This window comes from Panthera onca, chromosome A2, assembly GCF_046562875.1.
Source record: "Panthera onca isolate mPanOnc1 chromosome A2, mPanOnc1 haplotype 2, whole genome shotgun sequence".
In the NCBI taxonomy this organism is placed as follows: domain Eukaryota; kingdom Metazoa; phylum Chordata; class Mammalia; order Carnivora; family Felidae; genus Panthera; species Panthera onca.
In genome coordinates this window covers 153,793,636-153,819,704 of record NC_138340.1, presented here as the reverse complement: position 1 = coordinate 153,819,704, position 26,069 = coordinate 153,793,636, and the positions used below count along the sequence as shown (strand labels likewise).

Genomic DNA, 26,069 nt, shown 5'->3' with positions numbered 1-26,069 from the left:
TATTTTCTCCAGAGGTCTTCTACAAGTAAGGATTGAAAAGGTGATCACTTCTTGTTTGGGGGTCTTTTTTTTTTTTTTTTTTTTTTTTAAGTAATCTCTATCCCCAACATGAGCCTTGAGCCCATGACCCTGAGATCAAGTTGCACATTCTACCAGCAACTGAGCCAGCCAGACACCCCAAAGATGATCAGTTCTGCCGAATTCCCATATCTACATTTCAAACTTTGACCCTAGTAGTAGTATTCCTTGCTTTCTGTCACACACACACACACACACACACACACACACACCCTATAACCCGGAGGAAGAACCTAGCAAGCCTACATTCCAGGACTTCCACAGTCTGGCTTCTACCAATCCCAGTATACACCTCACACCAGCCTCGTCTATTTCCTGACTCTGCTCGGGACATTCCCCTTTCCTTCTTCCTAGCCAAATCCCAGTATCCTGAGACCCAGCTCGGTGCCATCCAGTCCAATTTCTTCCCTGTTCTGAACTCACATGTCAGGCAGCAATGGACCACACCCTTGTGACAAATTTCGAATTGTTACCTTTTAACTTGTCAGGAGACTGCAAAGTGTTTGTCAATACCCTGAAGGTGGGGCCCCTGCCCTTTACTTCTGTATCCGATAGCGCTCAGCACAGTACAATACAGACAACATATACTCAACCACTACTAAAAGAATGAGATATTAAAATCCAAGTTAGCCCAATAATACAACAGACACAAGAGTAATATGTACATTCCTCTTTATTTAATACAACACATAACACATACAAAAAGAAAAAACACTCATGTAAAAGGTCCTGTCACAAAGGATAGACAGGAAACATCTACACGGAATCAAATAAGGCTCCTGCTTTAAAACAGGGATTTGCTAACTATACCTGGAATATGAGCAAGGCTGTTGCAAAAAAAAAAAAAAAAAAAAAAAAAAAAAAAATTTTTTTTTCCCTGCACTGAAGGCGTATATCCACGGGGCTGATTTTCTCAATTCACAGATCCACATTTAGGAATGTTTAAGCCCTCTCACATGTCCAGAATTCATCAGGGTTTTCTGAAATGTGTGATCATTTTTTGGTTACGAAATTTACCTGTCCTTCTTTCTTCTTAGAAAATAGTGACAAGAGCTCTCTGAAAACTACAGACCGACAAGCCACCCAGAGTTTGGAAAGCTTTGCCACGGAAGTTCAAAGGGTGTGCAGAACCGAGAATGCAAAGGCAAGGTGGCAGTGGGAAGAAGAGTTTAGCTTCTGAGTCATTTCCTGGTGGCCCGCGTCCAATCAAGCACTGGGAAAGACAAAATGGAAACACCTGGGCTCAGTGCAGGGTCGGTAGCAGCAGTTTGGCCATATTCCTGCTCTCCTCAGAGCCGGAAATTAAACAAGCACCAGTTCGTCTCAAAAGAGCCTTATACAAACACACACACATACATACCCACACCCATTCACATGTCATCACCACCCCCTTTTATTTAAATTTATTATTTTTTTTACTAAAATAATACAAAAAAGGGAGACAGGTATATTTACAAAAATCCATGGCTGGTACAGTACATAATTTTTAAGACACACTAAATGCTACAATCTTTCAGGTCCTGAGATTATTACAAATATCAACTCAAAGCTGTGTTCAGGTCCAGTTTTAAAGGAGGAAAAAAAAAATCCCCAAATATTAAGTCACACACTTATTTAAAATACAGTATATCCCTTCAAGTGAGCAAAAACGCACCTCCCTACAAACAAACGCGATACAGTAATCAGTGCCTTTCACCCAGAGGAGCAGCAATTCTTTAGGCTCCTTCCTTCAAGATCGGTTGTGAAACATGTTGGCATCTCTACCAAGTGCGGAGGCGGCTAAGGTAAGAGGAAGATGTGTACCTGGAGGGAAGTTCCTCTACAGAGTGAACGTTCACTGTATAAATAAGTCCTGTTTTTTCCTTCTGTTACCAAACAAAAGTCTCCCCCTTATCAAAATGCATACCACAAGTGTTGGAAATATGTGCTTACCCAGACTAAAAATCAGAATCTTTATTTCCAATCAGTTATAGCAAATAGGTCTGCAGTTCCGCTATAATTTTACAACTGCGAATAAACTTTCTTGCTTGTAATGAAAGAGAGAAAACACCCATCACTTAGTTACCTTGGTAGACTTTGATTAACGTATTGTTTGGGGCACAAAATTTTCACCAGCCAGAGATTTCATTTCCTTTTCTTTTAAGCTTGACAACGTTTAGTGAGCAAAACACAAAGGCAAGCCCCACATTATATACTCTTCTTAAGAACAGTTTGATATTTTTGATACTTTCTATAATATAATTTTTCAACGACAGCCAACAAAAGGACAGTACAAAGTTTGAATCTTTTCTATGGCTGGCCGGAGGAAATTATCTGTAGGTTGCAAACCTGCCTCTACTGGTGGAAGGGCCCCTTACTTATCAGAAGGTCTCAGACGGGATATGTAATTAATTATGTAGGCATAGCCAGGATTTAAAAAGTTGGCCATCTTTGACCAATTTTCTAAACTCACTATATAAAAACAGCAATACTTTTATCAGCTGAGAATAACTTCTTTGTCTTTTAATGCCCCTTGCCCAAACCGGGGTCATCCTTGGTAAATTTGCAGGTTTGGGAAAGAAAAATCCTATGTGCTGCCACAGGGCACGTCAACCCTGCAAACAGCACACGACAGCCAAAAATGAGAAAAGTTTATGGTTGCGAGGACAGAAAATACAAGGTAGGTAAGATCTGACAAATTAAAGGCAGGTTGTCACACAGAAAAAGATGCCAAGTGGCTGGTCTTCGTTACTGCTGACTCTGAAATGTGCTTGGGGGTAGGTGGAGCTGTTAACTTCAAAAACAAAAGTATTTCCAAGTTATCTTGAGGAATAGTTATCTTTTTTGTATTTCAATTAGGTTTCCATTAGTGCTCTATTACAAAATATTTTAAAACTAGATTTAAGGTAAAATAGAATTATATTATTCTTAGCAAAATGGGAGAAAATAATGGGCAGAGTCTTCTGAGGAACATTAAAACTGGCAAGAATTTATATGGCCTGTGTGACTCAGGCCTTTGCAAAAGTAGGTTTATTCCAGGGGCGGTATGAAAATAAGCAAGGAAGAGTATTAGGAGAAATAAGAGCCCTTGATAAAAGTCTGCATCTTTTTTGAATAGCCTTGAAAAGTATCAAGAGGAGGCCATGAATTACAGCTACCACACTGTGTAGCAGGAGAGTAATCTAGTTTTTAATACAAGGGAGAAGAGAAAAAAAAATTCCAGTCACCAGTGATGATTCCAAATCCTGGAAATACAGACCCCCTTAACTATACTACTGAGATTTCTGGAAGTATTCTTGACCTGTTTGGGAAACAGTTCAGAAAACTGCTAACGTATTCTAAATAGAAATAGGTAAGAAAGACTGAGAAGTTCAAGAATTACAGTATGAGGAAATTAAATAAAGGTCACAAATAGCTACTTTCAAGCAAACAGTACTTTGGGAGTATCTGAGAAAAATGTCATTTACTGTCAAGTTGTTCAAAGACAGTCTCATTAAACTCCTCTGAGTTCCTGTCTGAGTCTGTGCTAGGATATAAACAGTCTCCTGGACAATGCCTGTACCGTAGTCTTCCCTTCTGAATTCAGTGGAGACACAGGAAAGATGGGCCAGGTGAGTGAGAAAAGGAGGTGAAAGTCTAACCTTTCTGCCCCAGACTCTTGACAACATGCAAGTGATATTCTAGTGTAGCAACTAGCTGATGAAATGGTTAACTTAAGAGCTCAAACTAGAGGTAAGAAGAATGAGGAAAGAAGGAATTCAACATTAAACATTCAAAGCTATTTTTAATTAGAGTCTGACCAACTGTTCAGCTCTATAAACCTGAACACTGTGCCACAGAATCTAAAACGTTCTCAGAACTGAACACTGGGACTATTTTATCTTAACAACCCAAAGACACTCCATGATTCTAACTACAGTTTTGCACCAGTAAAAGGATCTGTACTTAAGTTTTTGAATATAAAGTTCACATTTTAGGATAGAGGAACACACAAAATATCTCTGTGTTATGCTTCTGTTAATTTTCCCTAGAGGAACAAACACACATTCAACAAAACCCTTATGCCTTATTTCTTTGGGTAGAAGTCATTTAACATCTATTATCTGAAGCATGGAAAAAGAGGGAAATGTGGAAAATAAAGAGTACGTTTATCTGCATAGCTGATATTTAGAGGTTACTAACTAAGGCCTTATCTGGAAAAAGCAGTAAACAACCAAAAAGTGATTTTTAAGGAAAAACATCCTATCACTAGATATTAAATGGGCCTTGGCCAGTTGTGGGAATTAACCCAGATGCTCGGTCTGCTTGGGCATGGTGCTTTCTCTTGACTCACTTGAGCTGGATAATTTCTTCCTTACGGTCTACATTCTCTTTCCTGACCCTGAATCTGTGCTGTAATTTAATTCTGCACACACTCTCTAATAATTGTTGCTTAGCATTTAGCCCTAACTAAAAATGCAGCATCTATTTTTTCCCGCTGTTGCTGTTGTTTGAAACGATAAAGGAAAATTGTAAGCATCACTACTTAATATGCCAGGATGGAAAGTGGGATAAAATGATCTTCGTTTCTTCCTTAGAGATGAGCAAAAACCGGTTTCCTTCTACCCCCACCCTTCCCACCCGTGTCCCAGCTAAGAAGGGAATCCTGCCTCCCCTCTCCCCATTCTTCTGTAACCTGAGTGGCAAATGACTCCGCCTCCGTCGTGGGTGGAAGGAGCCTGAATTACACAGAGGTGGCCGGGCTAACGGTACACCCGGCTGACGGCGTGTAGCGCCTGCTCCTTCAGGGCAAAGCCAGAGAAGCCAGTAGTGACATGAATAGTACACAGTCTCTGATTTACAAGAATGAGGAGTTGTCCATTCCTGCTTAGAAGCTAAAAGCTTAGCTTTCCATCACCAAACAAGTGCTCTAAGGAAAGCAGACTGAGAAGATGGAAAAGTGAGACGGAAAAAACTTTCAGGATCATTTACCAACTTCAGTAGCCAATCACCCAACCTTTACCTAGCTGCAGCTCCACGGCCTTGGCAAAAATCACACATGTATTAACACCATAAAAGGCTAAAAAAGAAAATCTACTTACAATTAAGCAACTTAGTGTTATTCCCCCTCCCCACTTGTTAACCTGAAACTAACCATTTTCATCCCACCACAAATATGTTTAAATAATATGCATCTGAATTAGAATTCCAGTGATTCTTCTTTAAACTTAAAAATCATATGGTGCTTTTTATACCCATCATGGGGACACATTTTTTTAGCCTCTGCGGGAAGATGGTGATACTTTTTAAATCTATAGGACATTTAGAAAAACTCAAAGTATTTTTGAAATAGTAAAGTCTCTGATATCCCTGGGAGGTAGGTGAATATTATTATACCCAATTTTCGAATGGGTAGTCTGAGGCACGAAGGTTAAATGATATTCCCCCTGTTAAATATAGTAATTCAAGAATGACTCGCCCGAACTGAGGCTGCCAGATAAGCGCTGTGCTCTCAGGTAGCGCTACCAGGAGCCGCTGCTTTCTTGTTCGCCACCCGTCTCCTCTTCCCAATTAAAATGTCTTTAAAAGGGGGCACTTATTAGATATATTTGTACTGGGCTTTGAGGATTGGTTCAACTTAGTCTCCCTTAATGTATCATACCTGTTTTTAACAAGAAACAGATGAATCTTAGATACCGAAAATTAGGCCAGTTTGTTCAAGGGAGAAATCTAAATAACCATAAAATCAGAGTAAGCCAGATGTAATTATCTGGCAAATAAAAAGAAAACTGAAGATCTCTCAAGAATGCTATAGGTTATATGAGTGTTTACATGAGTATGTGAAGTCTTTCTGAGTTTATCAACCTTTTCACAGATATGCAGCTATATGAATTCTTCAAAAATAATTTCCCAGAGAAAAATCTGATGCACGTTTAATGTTGACAAAGTTGCCATCTTTGTTCAAAACTTATTCAGATACAACACCGAGCTTCTGACTCTAGCTGCCCATGTCTTTAGTCTTGCCTGCCATAACTTGATAAGTGCTCCTTATCAACTTGACCCACAAAAGACTGTTATTCCAATGCTTTCTCCAATAGTACTCATGCCACGTTTGAAGGGCACAGAGCAGTGGGTTACATCCAGGATGGTCAGTGAGTCCACTAAATTTATTTTACTTGAAATAAATGACTTATTATATTTAGGTATTTTTGTTAACTTCTACAAACAGATACTCAAAGGGGGAAGATAGCATCTTGTATAAAGACAGTTTCCCAATCTACCCATTTGAATTGACTAAAACAATGGAATAAACAAGCCAGAAGTTTTGCAAACACTGAAAGGAGTGTGTTTGGAAAGGATGCGATGGTACAGCAGCTACTAGTTATACACACACACACACACACACACACACACACACACACACATATGTATATGTATATATATGTATATGTATATATATGTATATATATGGATATGTATATTACATATGTATACATATATATGTATGTATGTATCTTATACATATATCCTTATACTTATAAAACAAAAAAAGGAAGAATAATATTACAGCATGACATGATGTTGGCAAGTATGAGATTCTTCCTCCTGAATCCCCTGACTTATTAGCCTGTACTTTAGGATATCTGAGAACACTTTCAAGAGGGGAAAAAAGAAAGAAAAAAAAAGGCACTTAACGAAGACAAAGGCCTGAATTGAGCGTGTTTTAGAGGAATAAGCATTTTACCAGAGCTAAGAAATGATTTACAGAGAGTTAAACTTTTCCCCTTAAATTTTATAAAATAAAATTGCAGAACATGTTTGTAATCATTTACCTACTACTGCATTTTTCTTCTGCTTATTACAAAAGCAAAAAACATAACAAAACAATCATACATGCACAAGAGAAAGTAAAAGTGCCCCTTTTGAGAACATATGGTCAGCAGAAACTATAGTGCTGAAGCACAAGGGAAAGTTCTCAAGTTTGGCCTGATTATAGATTTTTCTCACTCTTCTATTTCTAATTTAAAACAAAGCAAAACAAAACATCAACGAACCAAAAAGGCAAACATAAATTCAAAACCTAAGTGATAATAAAAAGAATACAGGGACCAACCAGTGTGCTTTTACGGTACACTCCTAAAATAAAGTATCCTAACTCTATACATGGGTCAAGTTATATGACAAAACCTCCTAGAAATGAAGAACTGTAAATTAGATTAAAATCGACCAATACAGGCAAAGTTCATGTTACAAATGTAGCAGCAAATATGATAGATAACTGGAGTTCTAAGAGATGATCCCAAGGGACATAGAGTTCTCACAATCAATGGCAGTTTGATTAACAGCAGAATTTCCATTTCAGAAAATGTCTTGAACCAAGTAGAGGTGGAAAGGGGAGTGGTAAGGGCAACCGGAACAGACTAGACGTGTCTGCCCTTTCCAACCCTGGGTAGTAAACAATTTAGATCTGCTTTGGAGGGGGTGGGGTGGGGTGGGGTGGGTGGTTGGGGATCCTGGGTTAAAAATCTTTCCCAATACGTTGTTTTCAAACAGGTGTCAAACCCACAGTATCCAAACATGTATGTGCCCGGTTCTTCCTCCTACCTCGGTGATGCAATACACCCTATTCAACTTCTAGGATATAAAAAAAATGTAATTTGGGGTAACAACATCCATCAAAGGGGTGGCAGGCATGACAGAATGTACTAACACAATCCTCTGATTTCCTCAGAATATCGGGATTTTGTGACTTCACATTAACTTCACTTCTTTTTCCAAAACGTTTTTCTTCAGGCTGTTTTAAAACCATGATTTCTTTTACACTTGGATTTGAGAAGCATGTGAGAAAGAATTAGAATTGAGTTATAGTGGAATTATTGCTTGCATTGACTTTGGAGGCTCTGAATGAGCTTGACACTTTGCTCCCAAACAGTCTCCAACTGAGGCTCAGCACTGCTATCTCTGAAGACAACTCTGCTGACCGTTATTGCTTGTGAATACTGAGGATTAACTTGTATGTACAGTAACAGCTTATACATCAGTGAAGGCAATTTAAAATACACGACAGTTGAAAACAAAACAGCTTAATTTTCCTGAATCAAGAATCCCGCTGACTGGGACATAATTAAGTGTGCTGATTATTTTTGCATTGGGATGTTGCTAATGCTCTTCAGAAATACACATTGCTCTATATCCTTTCCAATTACTCACCGTTTTAAAAAATAACACGATTTGACTTTTCAGTGCAAAAATACAGTATGAGTCACAAGTCTCTGTGCTAAAAAATAACCAATTTATATGGTTGTATTTAGTAAGAAAAACTGTAAAGACAGGCACCCATAAAGTATGGACACCATTTTCAATGTTATGATCTAGAAAAGAAACAGTTCTGTATTTACATCTAGGAGCTCTCTGGTCATACTTATCTATTAAGAAATATAAAGATGTTTGTTTCATTTGTACAACATAAAAGGGTCGTCTTGATTGAAATGGACGAAAGTTAGTGAAAATGTGGTGGGGGGCTGAGGGGGGGGACCAGGTAGCAGTCCTCAAGGAATCAAGAGTGAAGAGAATAGAATATCATCTCCATAAATATGGACTTTTCAGAGCCAAGAGCCTTCAGATAATTTTAATGGTTAGTTATAAAATAATACTTGGGGGAAGAATTGATAATCCTGTTCTTCTCTAATGACAACCAAGAATTGTCAGGGATCTTCACGTAGCATGATTCAGAACTGATGGATTTAAGAAACCGAAATTATTCCCTGACTTACATTAGTAATGAATTTATATATAAATAAATCTTCATATGCACACAGATGAACACATACACAATTATCAGCAGGAAGAGAGATTAGTATGCACTGTGACTTCTCTCCTGGTGTGGGAAGTAAAACAAAGTCTATTGCTTCCCAAAGGAAAACTCCCATAGAGTATTAGCAAAGACTTCTTTTTCCAAATTAGATAAAAGCAACAGGTATACTACACTCGAATAACTCAAGAAGTGGGTAAGCTTCCCTAATTTAAAAAACCAAACAACCTTTAATTAAACATATTCGATTCAAGTCAAGCCTCGCTGCAACATCCCAATATCCTTCCAACTGGGGTTGATACAACATTCTTATGTTTTACTGGTAAACTAAATTCTTAGGGGCAAGTAATTATATCAGTGATTCCTTTGAAATAATCCTTTCCCCTTACTGTAAAAAGTTCTTGGAACTAAAGCTTTCAGTTACTTATTAACTTGTTGCTATGAAGCAAGCCAATGTGACTTTGAAGTCAAAATATAGGTATACAGATCTGAACAGATCTGTGGTAATTTATTCACAGTCCTATAGGCTATTTGGGACTTGTGCTTGTAAAAGGAAAAAAGGGCCAGGTTAATACACTTATTTGAAGAAATGTAAGGGTATAGGGTGACTTGTAATGAAAAAAGATGCAAATCTTGCTACTATCAATTTCATGCTGTTTTTTAGGTTAGTCTATTGTTATAAATGGATCAAGCTTACACCAATCATGGGTATAGTTTGAAAACATTCAGAAGCCTAAATAGGGAGAAAAGGAGACAAGACCAAAGGTGAGGGAAAAAAAAAAAATCAAATCCAATATATTCAAAAAGAACCATAAATTTCTCCCTTAACATCCTTTGTTGAGTATGTATTTGCATAAGGAAGCTATAAGAACTGAGCAGTTTTGTTATCCCGTTATCTGCAGCTTTACTCACATATCAATATTCTCAGTAAATATTAATAAAGCTTGAAGATCCCAAATGCTCCAAATCAATTTCACTACACTGGATACAGGGAGTAAAAATACACTGTGATTGTTATAAAAAATAATCCCTTATACACATAATGATCCTAATGTAATTCCTCCCTTTAAAATACTATCTTAAAAATTCCAAAAATAGATATATGCCATTTGAATGACCAACGAAGAGGCATGTGTAGTACACACTCACGCCTGTCTCTATCAACAATTAAGAATCACCTGAAGTACCACTAGCTACAAGACCAGGAGAAGTTGTGAACCGAGGTGCGGCTGGGGAAGTTTACAGTTCAGGGTGTTGGGCCTGCAGGGGCTAGGAGCACCGAAGTCGCAGCCCTACGTCAAAGATCCCCATTTCTGAAGAGTCACATTTTAACATCAAGAATGGAAGTAAGAATTAACCAGTCAATACCAGATGCACAAATCACCTGAAGGAGAGTTAAGTACCTGCTTCTGAATGGAAGATGAAATTGACCCTTTTACAAAAAGGGGACATCTAAGTTTGTCTGTTAAGAGCAACAGGCTCAATTTCTTCACTTTTAAAAATCTTGATGATTTAATAATATGTATCACTGTGCTAAAATAACTTTCCTGAAACATCTTTAGTCCACTGATTTACATGGGGGGTTGCTACACACTGGAGAAGATTCAAGTTTGTTCAGGACTTGTGAGAGTACAGGATTTCCTCAGCTACTGTCTGGACCAAACACAGGGTCGTTAATTTTGTTGTGTGGCAAATTTGCTGCATAGTCCACTCAGATAAACATGATTGTTACTCCTGACAAACTGGCCTAATTCCAGATAGACTGCCTTTTATTATGCGATTATGTCTACAAGTGTTCAGATCCAACCCCCAGGATGGATGGAGTTTACCCAAATCCTCAGATTCCTTCTTTCTCCCCCGGGGAAAAAAATCAAATTTGTACTTCTGTGGGTTTGACAACTGAGTCTCTTTCAAGTCAGTTAATATGGTCACTTTGTCTTTCTTTAGAGGAGACCACAGGTCACTAACTTTGCACGAAAGCATTTCTTCCTCCTGCACCTGGCTTGACTCAAGTAATGTTCTCTTTTCTTTTTTCCTCCTCACCACAGTGCTTGGGACGAGAGAATGTAAACATCGACAGAACAGCAGCCCTATGACCACATGAGTACTTTCCCATCAGGTAGATTCCATCAGCCAGCTGAGTGTCTCATCTCCATTGCTCGCTGGGAAGTCACTGAGATTTCCGTGGTAATTTAGTGTCCCCTTTACTTTGGCCTCCATCTGAGAAAAGAGATGTTTAATTGGGCTGTGTCGGTGTGTCATAAAAATACATATTAAAAGCAAACAGAGCAATGAGAACAATTAACGTTTAATTTCCACGTGAAATGACACTGCTAAAAAAGATAACCTTTAATAATTTACATGCTATGTATGGCATTACAGAGGTTGAGAAACATAAGAGAACTCAACAAAAAAGATCCTCTTAAGTCAAATGGCTGTGGTTTGATTGGTTTTCAGTTGAAATACTATTATTATCCATCTCAGAACCCACTGTATCAAATGCTATGAGGATCACAAAGGAACATAAAAAAGACATAATCCCCACCTTCAAGGAACCTACCACATCTTTTGATCCCTTTAGAAGACAAAGTCAATTTCATTTTCTTGCAAGTGAAATTAAATTCCTTGCCATGACATAGCATTTGATAATTAATTCTCGATTATTTATGTAAATAAATGGGATACACTGGTAGTGAAAATTCCAGCTGAGTCTTTGTTTTGGTCCTAACCTGGCAAAAGTTGTAAGTGATAGGAAAGTCTGCTAACTGGGAACAACGGTTTCTAGTTTTACATGTGTGTTGTTTTTTTTTTTTAATGTTCATTTATTTTTCAGAGAGAGAGGGAGAGAGAGAGAGAGAGCGTGTGAGCAGGGGAAGGGCAGAGAGAGAGGGAGATACAGAATCCGAAGCAGGCTGTAGGCTCTGAGCTGTCAGCACAGAACCTGAGGCGGGGCTCGAACTCAAGACCATGAGATCATGACCTGAGTCAAAGTCGGACGCTCAACCGACTGAGCCACCCAGGTGCTCCTTACATATGGTTTTTAGCTTTTAATTGGGAAAATGTTGATTATTGTATGTATTTATTTATATGCTGACTTATTTCTTAAATTTTAGTTAGTTGATTACTCTATTTAAAATGGGCAAGACTAGAACCCAGTGACCTTAAGAGCCAACAAAATATAGAGAAAGTTTAACAAGGTACTGCCTTAGCAAGAACAATGAAGCCTCCCACTCCTAAGCCTGAGAGAAAAAGGCAGGGGGAGGCATGAATGGTAGAGACACACAGGTGAAAAGGAACAAACTGCCGTATTACAAGATCAACCTCAAGGCTGGAGGAGACCATGTGTCACACTGCTAGGTTCATTCACGTGGTATCTAAATTACTCTGGTAAAACATAAAACAAAAAACTGCCTCTATTGAAGAAACTGCCTCTGTTGTATCAATGAGAGAGGATGATTGTTTCAAAAGCTGTATAAATAGGAAACTATTAAAATAACTTTGGTGACAACATCTAAGGAATTGGTTTTTCCATTCATAATGAGATCTTATGTACTTGTGTTTGCAGGGAGAATGATGTGACCTAAGGTATGATTAAATTCATAAAATGGCAAGGAAGGATTGTGCTCAAAGCAGGTTTGGGAAACTACAAAATAAAATACTCATATTAACTGGACTGTGAGATTGTCTAGACCAAGGTTTGGCCCAAGGGCCAAATGTGGCCCACCACTACTTTAAAAAGTTGTATAGGAACCCAGCCACACTCATGCTACATATTTATCTATGGCTGTTTTCGCAACAGAATGGCAGAGTTGAGTAGTTGTGATAGAGACTATATGGCCTGCAAAGCTGAAGATATTTACTGTTGAGGCCTTTACAGAAAAAGTTTGTATTATATATAAAATGAATATAGAGAAGTTATATTCATTCTCTCAAGGAGCTTGATCTTATGAAGCATGAGATCATGACCTGAGCTGAAACCAAGAGCTAGACACTTAACCAACTGAGCCACGCAGGTGTCCCTCAAAGATCATTTTATTTATTTTTTTAAGTTTATTTATTTATTTATTTATTGAGAGAGAGAGAGAGGAAGAAAGAGAGGGACAGAGAAAATGAGCAGGGAAGGGGCAGAAAGAGATGGGGAGAGAGGATCTGAAGCAGGCTCTGTGCTGACAGCAGACACCCCAACACAGGGCTCAAACTCACAAACTGTGAGATCACGACCTGAGCTGAAGTCGGATGCTTAACTGACTGAACCACCCAGGTGCCCCTTCAAAGATCATTTTAAATGCAGTGGCCAAAAAGAATAGTGAGATCCCAGTCAACCTGCAAAGTTAAGAGGCCAGTTGAACACTTATTTCTGTTCAAAAGATCCTGAAAATGGCCTTCAAGAATAGTATCAGCAGTCTACTGAGGTCGACTGCTGTTGAAAGCAATAACCTAGAGGTCAATATGTTATGTCCAATGTCCACTATCTAATTTCAGAGTGATCTAGCTGGGCTGCAAGTGTGTAACGCATACAGTTTGGAGGGTATTAACTGAATTACTGCTAAAAGGCAGAAAAGGTACCAAGTCAGACTTCCCAGATTTGTATCTCAGATCACTTACTACTGTATCATCTTGGGCAAGTTGCTTATCTCTAATTCAGTTTCCTGATCTATAACAATGGGGATTGTTATCAGCACACTCACAGGTGTTGTAAGGATTAAATTAGCTAATACACGTCAGTAGTCACAAGACTAACTGGCACTTAGTAAACCTTCAAAATGTGAACTATTGCAACTACTGGACATGACTTTTGTACACTGTTTTACGAATCCTCTTCTTCGTTATCGTTTCAATATAACAAATACCTTCAAAATGTTTTCTTCAGGGGCGTATGGGTGGCTCGGTGGGTTCAATGTCCTACTCTTGGTTTCGGCTCAGGTCATGATCTCACGTTCCTGAGATCAAGCCCCATGCTGGGCACCGTGCTGGGTGTGGACCTTGCTTAAGATTCTCTCTGTTCCCCTCTCTCTGCCCCTCTTCCACTCGTGCTATTCTGCTCTCAAAAAAATTTTTTTTTTCTCCACATGTAACAAAAGGTCTCTTTACCTATTTCCTCTCCTTACAAGGAGTTTGTTGCTAATGAGGATTCAGTCATGTGAAAATCTGTTTTTTCCAACTTTTGTCATCCCATTTAGTTTCCAGAGATGTTTAATCCAATCTATAAATCTATATAAATATTATGAGATGAAAAAAATAGGTGGCTTTCTTACCATTGAATGTTTGCTGTAAATGTGTAGGCAGAGGTGAGTGGGAAAGTGTTGCTGCATGCTGAGCTCCTGGCTGTAAACCCTTTAGTAAATCTGAGAGAAAAACAGAATTGTCAGTGATCTTCTTCAATCTAACACTTAATTGCTCTTAGATAAAAAATGGAAATAGTTTAATTTATATAATGTTAAGCACAGCCCCTGATTTCAAAGTCCTCCTTAGAGTACATACATTGAAAAAATGTACATATATAAATACGTACATGCAAATAACCCAGCAAATTTGACTGCCTCTTATTATAAATTTCATTAAGATAGCAATGTGGTATAGATGGTTCATTTAAGGACTGTAAATAAATTCTGAATCCACCAATTTGATTTATTCTATATAAATGAAATTAAACTGCATTTCTTAAAGAAAATTCTGTAATCTTCACTAACTCCAAGTGGACTACTCTCAATCAGTATAAATTCATGAGTTTTCCCGTTCTGTCAAACTAGGTAGGCAAGTAACTAAAAGAGCCCCACTTACTCTGAGTTAGGCTATGGTGGAAAGCGGCTGAGGTAGATCCCGAGGTGGTTGTCACTCCAGCTGTGTCCGTTCCAAAGCCAAGTAGCTCCAAGGGAAACTGGAAGGGCATGGTCACTGGAACAAGGCCACCCAGCATCCCAAAAGGAGTCACATTTTGATTTGTTACAGACAAAGGTGATGTCATGAGAGTCAGAGGTGAGGCATTAGCCAATAATGATGCTCCTGCTGTGGACTGCAGAAACCAGGGGTCAAAATACATAAGAAATCAAATCTTTAACCTGAATTGATTTATTGTATTTAATATCCTCATGGGCGCAAGACTGTGTCCTAACTCTACTCTAACAGAAACTTCATGAGACAGAAAATAAAGACCGAGGTGAAAAGTGTATTTCTAAGAGCTACCATATTGGTTTTGGAACTAATTCTCTACTCAGCTCTTCATCACCAGTTTAGACTCCTTGACTTATTTTAATGTCTATATTAACACGTCTTTCTCACCTCAGACTTCTACTTTTGCTTCTAAACCCTAGATCTGAGCCACTCACTAGCCATTAATTTCATTTAATTTCAATATGATCTTTGAAAATGATCATAATGTAATTTCAAAATGTAATTTCATTGTTTTACCACCTTCCTGACACAATCCCCATGGTTATTGTTCCAGACTAGGATTCTCTCAGAGCCCCTAATGCAATACCCTCTGCTTTCATCATAAAGCCTTAAAGAAATGAGGCCATCCCAGATGTTCTTCCTCATCATTAGCCTTACCTGTCTCTTCTCCAAGACTAACCATCTGACCATGCCATGAATCCCACCTATGCAGAACTTTCTGGTACAAATATCTAGTATTACGCCTTTCCCCATGTTTCCTCTGCTTTGTCACATACAGAGTCCTCATGTTTTTGTTTTTTTGTTTTTGTTCTGTTTTGTTGATAACAACAGCTATCCCTGGCTCTTCCTCAACCCCTAGAAACAACCTGACTTATTTGTACTCCTTTTGTTATCAAATTTACTAAATGATACCCTCCATTTCCATATTATTTAGTTTCTCCTTAACCCCTGAAAGCTGGTTTCCATTTTCACTACTTTTCTCAACTTAAGACTCCTTAAGGTAAAAAGGTGTTTTAATACTCCTCTGCCTGGGCTTTGATGCCATGTTTATGAAAAACACATTTAAATCTGAAATATGCAAGCAGTAATTAGCTTTCACTGAGAAATTACTTAAATATACTTCATTAAGCTAATTTAATTCTTTGAACAATTTTCTATTCAGCAATAATCTGTCCCCATTTTGACTTTCTTTTCTGTATGTACTTATTAACAAAAATTACAGTAAAATTTTTTCAGTATCAGATATTATTATAGTTTCTGCAACTGTGAATTTTCTTTTGTAGTCTTATCTTTACCGATTCTAAGTTTCCCTGGCCAAAAATTTTACGGTTCTAAATTTAGTCAACAAAACTGAATTCTTTGAATATTTTTTAGTCAGTAATCAATGTCAACTATTATCAGGTCTATCTCTGTGTTAACTACTCTTGCAGTAAACATTACTAATTAATAAAGGGGCTGATCTATTTTTTAATTAATCCATGAAAAATCCATGTAAATGATCTCCCCATACTTATATGCCAATAACATATATTGATACACCAAATGTTCCATGCCAGTGCTAAACAAAAAATGAAGGATATCCTCAAGAAGGCTTCAATTCTAGTTCTACAACTCTTTCTCCAACAGCCTTCCCTTCTCTTCTTTGTTAGCTCTCAAATTTACATCCATAGTTCTGACTTCGTCACAGTTTCAATCTTGTAAGTCTAAAAGCTCAGTGAGGAATGTCACTTGGATATGGAACACTCATCAACCACAACTGAACTCATCAGCTCCTGCAATCATGCAACCCCGCCCTATTTGTCAACGGCTATCATTAATAGTCTCATTCTTTCTCAACACTCAGGCTTGAAACCTTAGTTTTTAGGCATCATAAAATAGCAAGACAAGATGAACTCATTGTCAACATACTCATTCTTTTTCTTAAAAAAAACTTTTTTTTTAAACCACCAGTTCCTCCAACACTTAAGTACAAATCTCCATCACTTTTGCTTGGACTTGGCTATTTTTCTTATTTTCAGGTCTTTCCCTTACTGAGCCAACCATGATATACAAAACAGATACAATTTGAAAGAATTACTAAGTTAGAAATAACGCTTGGAAGCAATTTGGATTGAAGGGATCCTGCATCAATTTAAGAATAAGAGTTCTTTTTCAATCATAATTCTATTGTAATCCCAGCATAATATGGTGCACACACTCCAATACCGTTTGCCCCAAGTAAACCCTGTAGTAAGGAACATTAGATACTGCTAATAAGGAGAACTCAAGCTTTTCTAGAGGAGGCTAACTGAAGTATTAAAATAGCTGGAAAGTGTAAATTAGAGCAACTTCCAAAATTAAGTAACTGAGCAACTGAAAATGATACCATGCCATAACTAACATTTTGTGCTTTCAAAAAACTTTGATATCCACTTTTGTTTCTAAAATTAAAATGAAACATCAGATTATCTGAATGTTACATGGCATTTATAAATTTCTCTCTCTTATGAGATGGAGACCTTTCAAAAGTTGGGTATCCTATCGTTATGATTCAGAAGCATATAGGAGAAGTTGTCAACATAAAACAGGCAAATGTAAATAGGCAAAGTTCAGGATGATGCTCCATAATCAAAAATACTTCCGTGACCTCTACATTTTATTTCCAGGAGAAAATATAAAAGAAAACCTTGCTCTTCCCGTGGTGGGAATTATATATATATATATATATATATATATATATAAAATTTTTTAACCACATGTTTTATTTTGGTGAGTGCACCAGTGCCCCCCCCACCCCCATTCTCCACGACACCCAGTGTAATCTTTTGGAATATAAATCAAACCATACCACTCCCCTGTTGAAGACCCTCTAAAAGCTTCCCACTGAACACATTAACACCCCAAGTTCTCATCGTGGCCTACAAGGTCCTCCATCACATGGTTCTGCTTGATCTCAGATCTCATCACCTCTCCATCTCTCCCTAGTCTAGATGTGCACGCCTACATGTCAGGCTCTTTCCTATCTCAGTGTCTTCACTCTAGTTTGGACTGTTCATTCCCCCCTATCTCCAAATGACTGGCCTGCTTATTCAATTCCCCACTCAAATGTTGCCTCCTGAAAGAGGCTTTTCCCAAATCCCTTATCTATGTTAGCAGCAATCACACTTTATCATATTATTGTTTTAATTTTTCATTACACTTAAAATATTTTTTAAAAATTTGTGTTTTGTTTCTCTCTCTACCTGGAATATATGTTCCATGAGAAGAGAAATCTTGAGTATGATGTTCACTCTATTTCCCCAGCACCTAGAAGAGTGCCTGGCACATATTAAACATCTCATAAACATTTGCTTAAGGAATGAATTATTTTGGGAATTATAAAGTGGCAAAGACAGAATTCATAGAAAATCGACAGGCTGAAAGGTAAGAAAGAAGAGGAAAGACTTGAGCAGAAAGTTATTAAATAGAAAGAAGGTAGCGGTGATAATCTGAACCCAGAAAGATTTTAACTTCTGTTAAACTCAGGACCTGTCCTTTTCACTCTGCAAACGAACAGATAGCTGGAGATGTCTTTCAGACAGGAACTGAATGTTTTGCAAGCACGGATAGGGAATCTCTTTTTAGTATCAGAGCGCTAGAGAAACAGGTTATCTAGAGGCCGCCAGGTTTCAATGAGAGGCTACATTAAAAACAAAAAGCCATCGGTTCTCCCCAACTTACCAACAACCTTATTCAATTATTGACCTTTTCTTCAGTCAAACCAGTAAGACAGAACAAAAAGGGTCAGTCTGAAGGCAGGAACGCTAAGGCCTTCACATCATAAAGTCATTTCAGAAAGGAAGAAAACCAGAAGGAAGCAGTTCTTTTTTGGAAACACAAATTCTGCCATATAGGTTCCCTGATGACAAACCAACTGTTATGCCAAGTATCTAGCTTCTCTCGGGATAAATGATCAAATACAAGAAGGATGGGGGTGGGGGTGGGAAAGAGAACTGATAGACACTGGAGATGACAAAGAATGGAGAAAGATTTAGCTTTAAATTCCTAAGTGAAGGGGGGAAAAAGCGAATTTTTAACTTCAGAAAAAAAGCCAAAAACTTGTAATAAGAAAGCAAATGAAACCATAGTTTATGAGTAGGCTCAACAGAGACAATAGTTTACATGGTCAAAGGCTGTAATTTTACTCTTTCAGGAGAATGGCAAAGGTATAAAGCGAGCTAAAAGCCTTATCATGACAAGAAGTTAAAAGTTAATACTAAAATGAATAAATTGTCTTCATCCATTTTTCATACTTAAAAACACACAAAAACCTAGGGGAATTAAAAGTAACTGACACTAGGAAGGAGGACCCATTTGGCAGGGAACTGGTATTTCTGTTATAAATCTCTCCTTTACTCAAATTAAAGATTAACATCAAAAAGTAATAAGAATGTGAACTAACTCTTCAGACCTTAGCTTATAACTTGAATTTTAACATGCCATCCCTAATCAGTGTTTGCTAGTTTATTTCTGATAAAAATAAAATTAATAGATAAAACATCAGAGAGTCCAAGATTTCAACTAATGAAGTATCAGTTAACTGAATTTTATTTTCATTAGAATTCTACAATGAATTCATTCCTAGGCCTACAGGGATGGCAGAGTGATGATCTGGGTTTCATTTGTTTATGCATACCGATGCTAACTTGTACTGAATAGCAGAAATATTTACAAACACTAAGGTAAACATTCTTTCATTAGATGTTCCTATTCCACATAAACAGGAAGCAGTACTTTTTTAGACAACAGAATTCTACAAATCAATAAAAGTCTTGTTTTCAAAAAACATTTAAGAACTGAAGAACACATCATAAAATGTTATGTATTTTTTAAAAGCTTGTTATGAAACAGATTATGTAAAACCCATTTTCTTGACAAGAATCTCAAACAGTACCCAGAAAATATAAACAGCGGTGGGAGGATGGTGATTTTTCTTTTTTCTGAATTTGCCTACAGTGAATATGTATTACTTCTGGGGACAGGGAACAGGGAGAAAGAATATTAAAGAAATCAAACTGGTCACATGAAGGACAAATCTGACAAAGTCTCAGAATACAAGGAGTGGCAGCAAGACGAAAACAATGACAGAGAAGATGACATGGAAAGGAGAGAGATGAAATATATGAGTGATAAAGAGTTCTCACAAAACCTAGGCCAAATGGATCAGAAAAGACAATGAAACGCATAGAACAAAATATTCCTGAGCTGAAAAAGCCACCAGGTATAAGACTGAAAGAGGTCACCATGTTTTAGGTACAGTTAACAAAACCTTATACATAAATCTAGTCATAATCCGAGAATACCTGAATTTCAAGTAAAAAGACAAAATCTTACTAGCATTTAGGCAGAGAAAACACACATTAAGGGAACAAAAAATCAGAATGGCCTCTGACTTCTCCATAATCCTAAATACTAAGCAAAGGTCAGTGGAACAGTATTTATAACACTAAGAGGGAGACAGTGACCCAAGAAGTCTATACATACTCAAGCGTGATGGCACAGAAATTATCAGGTACGCCAGAGCTAAGGGAAACTAGGTTTTATGTTAGCCTTCTTGAAAAGACTCCTTTCTTGAGTGAGGCACTCTGCTAACTGCAAGATAAATGTAAAGTAAAAACTCACAAAAGGGGAAACTGGTATATAAAAGGGTTATTGACAGTAATTTGACAGAGAGAATTATGTATGAATAACTGTAAGTTTAAAGCAAAATAAAAATTTTACTTGAAAAGACAAATGGTTAAAGGAAAAGACCCTGACAAATGTATAAATCTGTCTAAATAAAAAAATCAAAGTTAGCAGGAGAGGAGGAACTAGAACAGGGGAGAAAGGAGACAAGTGAGAGTATATTAAACTCCTAAGTTACGGCTTTGTTCTGGACTTTGACAACATACAGTTTTAAATATTCATTCTATGTGTTTTTCAACAACTGTGAAAGTATGTATGTGCTACTTTGCGGGAGGAGGGGGGGCGGGGGGGAGGGGGGAATCCACATCCCAACAGAAACCTCATCCACCAAGTATCCCCATTACTGTGATGTCAACATCAGGAACATGCCTTGGCCATAAGCTGTAAGAAACTATTACAAACAACTTCTGTATGTATATGGTTATTAAACTGACTGAAGAGAACAATCAAACGAGCTTACGTTTTATCACGCGAACACACAGAACATACATACCTGCACACTGGCGGTTACCACTGAAGACCCTGAGGCAGAGGATGGTCTATGTGGAGTAGACAACGGTTTAGTAGCACCCTGTGTTCCACTTCCTGTTCCCCCAGAGAGACTAGTCCTATTGGCTCCGCTTGAGTTAAGGTTGCTACCTCTGCTGGCAGGTACATTCACTGCAATTCCACTCAAGCTATTCTTCCCAACAGTTCCAGTGGGTGAGGAATTTGTTAGCTTTGAAGGGGCCTGAAGATTTTTTGTGGATGGAAGGCCCGAAGTACGACTGGAGGGCAGCAAATTCAAGGTGGGAGACTGTCTGCTGAGGTTTATCCCACTGGGCTGTTTATGGACTGGGTTGTTACTGCTGGAGTGGCTGCTCTGGGCTACTAGTGCATTTGGACTGGAAGAGCTTGGGGGTACAGGAGGCTTGGGAGTTGGGTTGGATTTAGAAATAAGTTTAGTTGATACTGAAGGCTTAGTGGACACAGAGGGCTTGGGTGAGGCAGAAGGCTTAGGTGAGGGCAAGGGTTTAGGAGATGTGGCAGGTTTTGGAGATGCGGCAAGTTTGGGGGATGCAGCCATTGAGAAGGGAGATTTGAAACCCTGCGTGGACATCTGTGACACCATAGCCTTGGCTAAATAGTTACTGGAGGTAGTGGTGCTAGGTACTGTCCTAGAAACCAGGGGGTGGGACCCTTGAGAACCATTTCCGGGTGAGGGAGTAGATAAGGGAAGGCGGTACATAAGTGGCTTATCCGAAGTCTTAATAAGCGGGGATGAACAGGAAAGTTGGGGATTATTACTTAATTTCACCACTGGGTTGGTCTGTGATTTACTAATGGTTGCTTGTAATGGAGACACATAGTTTTGTTGGACAGCTGAATGCTGGTGCACCTTTGTTACTTGTGTTAACGAAGAAGCGTCTTGGGCCTCTGATGTTCCCAGAGCGTGAGAGGAGGCAGCAACTTGGGCTTGGGAAGAAGAGGAAACATGGGTCTGTGAAGAGGAAGAAGCATGAATCTGACTCGACCTCTGTAGTCCTTGTTGAAGCAGCCTGGCTGGCAAAGGTTCCAAGGAAACTTTAGGGTTCTGAATTGAAGAACCAGCAATAAGGCCTGAAGAGATGCCAGTATGAGCTAAATCCTGGGGTTTCTTTGGTACCGGCCCTGTGTGACCAGCAATAAGACTTGATGAATGTGCAGTCTGAGAAGAATCTAGTTTTTTAGGAGCAGCCAATGGCAGCTTACTCATGATACTTGCTAACTTTTCTTCTCTCAGTCCTGGACGAGGCTTTGCAGTTGGCACGCTTATCCTTGAGCCAGCCGGAGGGCCCTTGTTCCCATTGTTGATAACAGCTAAAGCTTCAGAAACAAGATCCAGTGCAGGTGGATGGAAAGAAAGGTCTTCGTCTAGTGAGTCATCAAGGCAGATGGTCTCCTGGGCTGGTGTAGAGCTAGAACTGGTAGAGGCCACGGCAGATGTGCTAGAGCTCGTTGAAGGACCACCAACTGAAGCCACCAAGGATGCAGGAGTTTTCTGGTCCTTTTTTGGACTACACTCCTACCATAAACAGCATTATAGTGGAAAAAATTAAATGAGTTATTAAGTATCAGTTTTTAAAGGACTAAGAAATTCTCACGATGATTCAAATTCCACTGGAAATCTTTATAGACTGTAAAAACCAAAACGTTTCTGAGGACAGAGCTCCTGACTGAACTGTGCTCATAAGCCAAAGCATCTGATACATTGCAAACAGCTGCCATACCTCAGTAAGCTCTTCTGAGAAGACTTAAAATTAAAACCAAGCCAAAGGAACGTTCACATACTAGTTACAATATTGGTGAAACCCCGTTCACCCTGCCCACCTACATCAGATCTTCACGTGCTATTCCAAATCCGTCTGTTCAGAGGCTATTCTCTTTTTATTCTCCTTGCACCTAGAAGAAATTCTGCATTTATCCTAAGACTCCACCCTTCTTCTATAGAATGGTTTGCTAGGATACTGACCCTTGCTTTCTGCTTCCTTGTATTTCTGCCCTCTGTACACCCTGTGCTAGAGCCACCCAGAGCCATACGTAGAGAAAATAGTCCATCAAACTGGGATTCGTCCAAGCATATGAAATTATGTCTTCTATTTATCATGGTAGAAATCGTTTGTAATGTATTCAACATATATTTACTAAATGTGTACTATGAGCAAGGCCATATACTAAGAAAACAGGGTTATTAGGAATTAAAATTCTGAATACCTAAGAGAATATTGTCTGTTTCTTCAAAAAATTAACCTTCTTAAAATTCAAGTAAGAGAAAAGAGAATTAGAGCACAGTTTATTCTTTTTTAAGTTTATATATTTATTTTGAGAGAGAGAGAGAGAGCACGCGCATACAGGGGAAGGGCAGAGAGAGAGGGAGAGAGAGAATCCAAAGCAGGCTCCATGCTAATAGCACGGAGTTTGACTTGGGGCTCGACCTCACGAACCGTGAGATCATGACCTGAGCCGAAATCAAGAGTCAGACACTTCATCGCTTAACCGTCTGAGCCACCCAAGCACCCCATAAAGCACAGCTTAAAATATTCAAAAAGCAAAAGAATGAAAAAGTAACTGTTTCCCTTAAAAGAGAAATATAAAGTATCTGACTCATGTCATTTTTAAAATTAAGAAGAAATAAAACTATTACATAAAAATCATTTCAAAGTTTCTTTGATTGGTTTCTTAAAAACAAACCCAAATAAACCTAAACCCAAAGTCTTAAATTGTGTATCAATTTATATCACCACAACACTTACCTTAACCACAATGGGGAAAGAATGGAGAGGAAGTGTCTCTACTATCACCTTCTACTGTATTACAGTAAATCAGCTGTTAAAAATGCTTTAAACTCTAACTTCTTCAGCAATTTTTCTAAGCGGCTACTCCAAAGCCCTGATTGAAAACCCCACTGCCTCTCAGAATTCTGTAGTATAACTGCATTAAGGTCAAAATTGTTAAGATATGAAGGGGTAATGCACATAAAACATGTCTGCTGTGACATGCCATCCCTCTAATTGTGGTTAGTGAAAATTTCATTTTATAAAAAAGTATAGAAACTGATGATGGGAGAATGTATCAGAATAATACTGGTAGTGTTACCAATATAAAACTGCTTTTTGAAGTAACTTTTTATTTTTTAATGAATAAACTGGCTTTATTTTTACTGATTTATCTTTTAAGTTTTTATTTATTTTGAGACCATGCACATGTGAGAGAGAGATAGAGTGCACACACCGCTGGGAGAGGAGAAGAGGAAGAGAGAATCCCAAGTGGGGCTTGATCTCATGAGCCATGAGATCATGACCTGAGCCAGAATTAAAGAGTCAGAGGCTTAATTGACTGAGCCACCCAGGTGCCCCTATTTATTTATTTTGAAAGTAAGCTCTAGGGCCAATGTGGAGCTTGAACACGTAGCCCTGAGATCAAGAGTTGCATGCTCTTCTGAGCCAGCCAGGTGCCCCCAAATTAATTTTTTCTTTATAAAAATAACATTAAATCCACCCAGCAGAGTACTGTGTAAATTTATAGTGGCAGAGATAATTGTTCAGGGTATACACTTGAGTCAAAAAAGCAAACTATCCCATTTATAAAATGTTAAGTCATATGAATAAATGAACAGGTGTTTGGACGGAGGGAAGGGAGGGTGGGTTTGTACCAGAAAGTAGGAGCTTTTTTTTTCCTGGATACTTATACTTTTTGCCTTCTTATTTTTCTGTATTGTTAGCATTTTCTTTCTTTCTTTTTTTTTTTTTTTAAACTAGGCTTCATGCCCAATGTGGGGCTTGAACTCACAACCTTGAGATCAAGAGTCACATGCTTCACCAACTAAGCCAGCCAGGCACCCCTGCATTTTCTAATGCATTTCCTTGTATTACCTTTGTAATTAAAACAGGTATTTGAGGGGTGGAAGGGTAGGAGAAACACAAATCGGCAATATAGTTTTTCCATTTGGGGAAAAGGAAAAAATAATTTAATCACAAAGACACAAACAAGCAAAAACAGGGAATTCCCTATACCATCCTTGTCAACATCAGAATTCTGATAAATTAGTCATATGTTTGAATAGATGTAAAATTTAACAAACACTTTATGAAGGGCATTAGGAGTTTAAAAATAACGTGTCAAAACAAAGCATGAACTCAACAGATGTGATGGAATACTGGCTCACCATTATTTAGATTAGAAGACAAATGAGGTATGTAAGAAAAAGAAGACTATTCGTACTTACAAAGCCTCTAATATTAAAAGTTAAGAAGGCCACAGAGAAGGATGGCCTTCTGGCCATACCTCATAAGCAAAGAAACTCATCTATTCAAAGAGATGAAGTCTATAGGGAAAGTCCAAAAGCTAAATAAAGCGTGTGGGATTTCTCTATAATTTTACTTTTCAAATGATTACAGTTTTCACTTCTAGAGATTATATCTGGTTCTTTTTCAACTGCTTTGTCTGTTGTGATATTTTTTATCCTGTCTTCTCCTTCTTTGAATATTAAACAAGTTAAATTCCTTTATGTTCGAAACCCAGTAAGTCCGTCACTTGGCCCTCTCAGGGATCTAATTCTGTCAGATGTTTCTGCTGACTCTCACTCATAGTAATTCATTTCCTTGTGTAATCTGTATTTTCAGACTGTAAGCTCATGTTTGACACAGTATATATGTGGCAAGCCTTTGAAGCCTGCTATGAGACTGCATTATTTCAAGGAAAATTTGATTTGCCAATTGCCTTGGGTTAATACTAATTCCTTTAAGTTATTTTCAAAGTTTGAGGATTTCCCAGATCTTGCAGGTAGTATAAATTAAACTCCTGAACTCCTTAAATTCTCAGGGAGGACTTCCTTCCCCTAATCTAGGACTCAGGCCAAGACACACAAGTTTCTTACTTTCTGCTGGCGAGTGAATTTTTCTAGTTCTTGCTTTTACCAAAGGTGTTACCCTTTGAAGGTCCGGGTTCATGCAGAGTTTGAGTCTAATTCTCAATCTATATAAGCCCAAGAAAACCCTATCTCCTGTGCTCTGAGAAGAAATTTGAAAATAAATCATAAAGTGTTAGATGAAAATCAGCAAGTACCCCTACAGGCAACCAAAGTTTCAAAGTCATATTAACACGCTGG

At 38.2% G+C, this 26,069-nt stretch overlaps 1 protein-coding gene across 6 annotated transcripts in view; it reads right to left on the bottom strand.

Moving 5' to 3' along the window:
* The window catches only part of UBN2 (ubinuclein 2), an 86,386-nt gene that overhangs the window by 8,224 nt on the left and 52,093 nt on the right, over window positions 1–26,069 (bottom strand). For 5 of the 6 annotated variants that reach the window (XM_060633242.3, XM_060633246.3, XM_060633244.3 and 2 more), the window contains 4 exons: window positions 20,937–22,487; window positions 14,630–14,861; window positions 14,104–14,193; window positions 734–11,068 (listed from right to left, as the gene is read on the bottom strand). In XM_060633242.3, the coding sequence (XP_060489225.1) occupies window positions 11,019–11,068; window positions 14,104–14,193; window positions 14,630–14,861; window positions 20,937–22,487 (1,923 nt within the window). In that variant the 3' untranslated portion in view covers window positions 734–11,018. Of the gene's footprint in view, window positions 1–733; window positions 11,069–14,103; window positions 14,194–14,629; window positions 14,862–20,936; window positions 22,488–26,069 lie in introns of those variants that run through there. The other variant, XM_060633247.3, reaches the window with a different exon arrangement.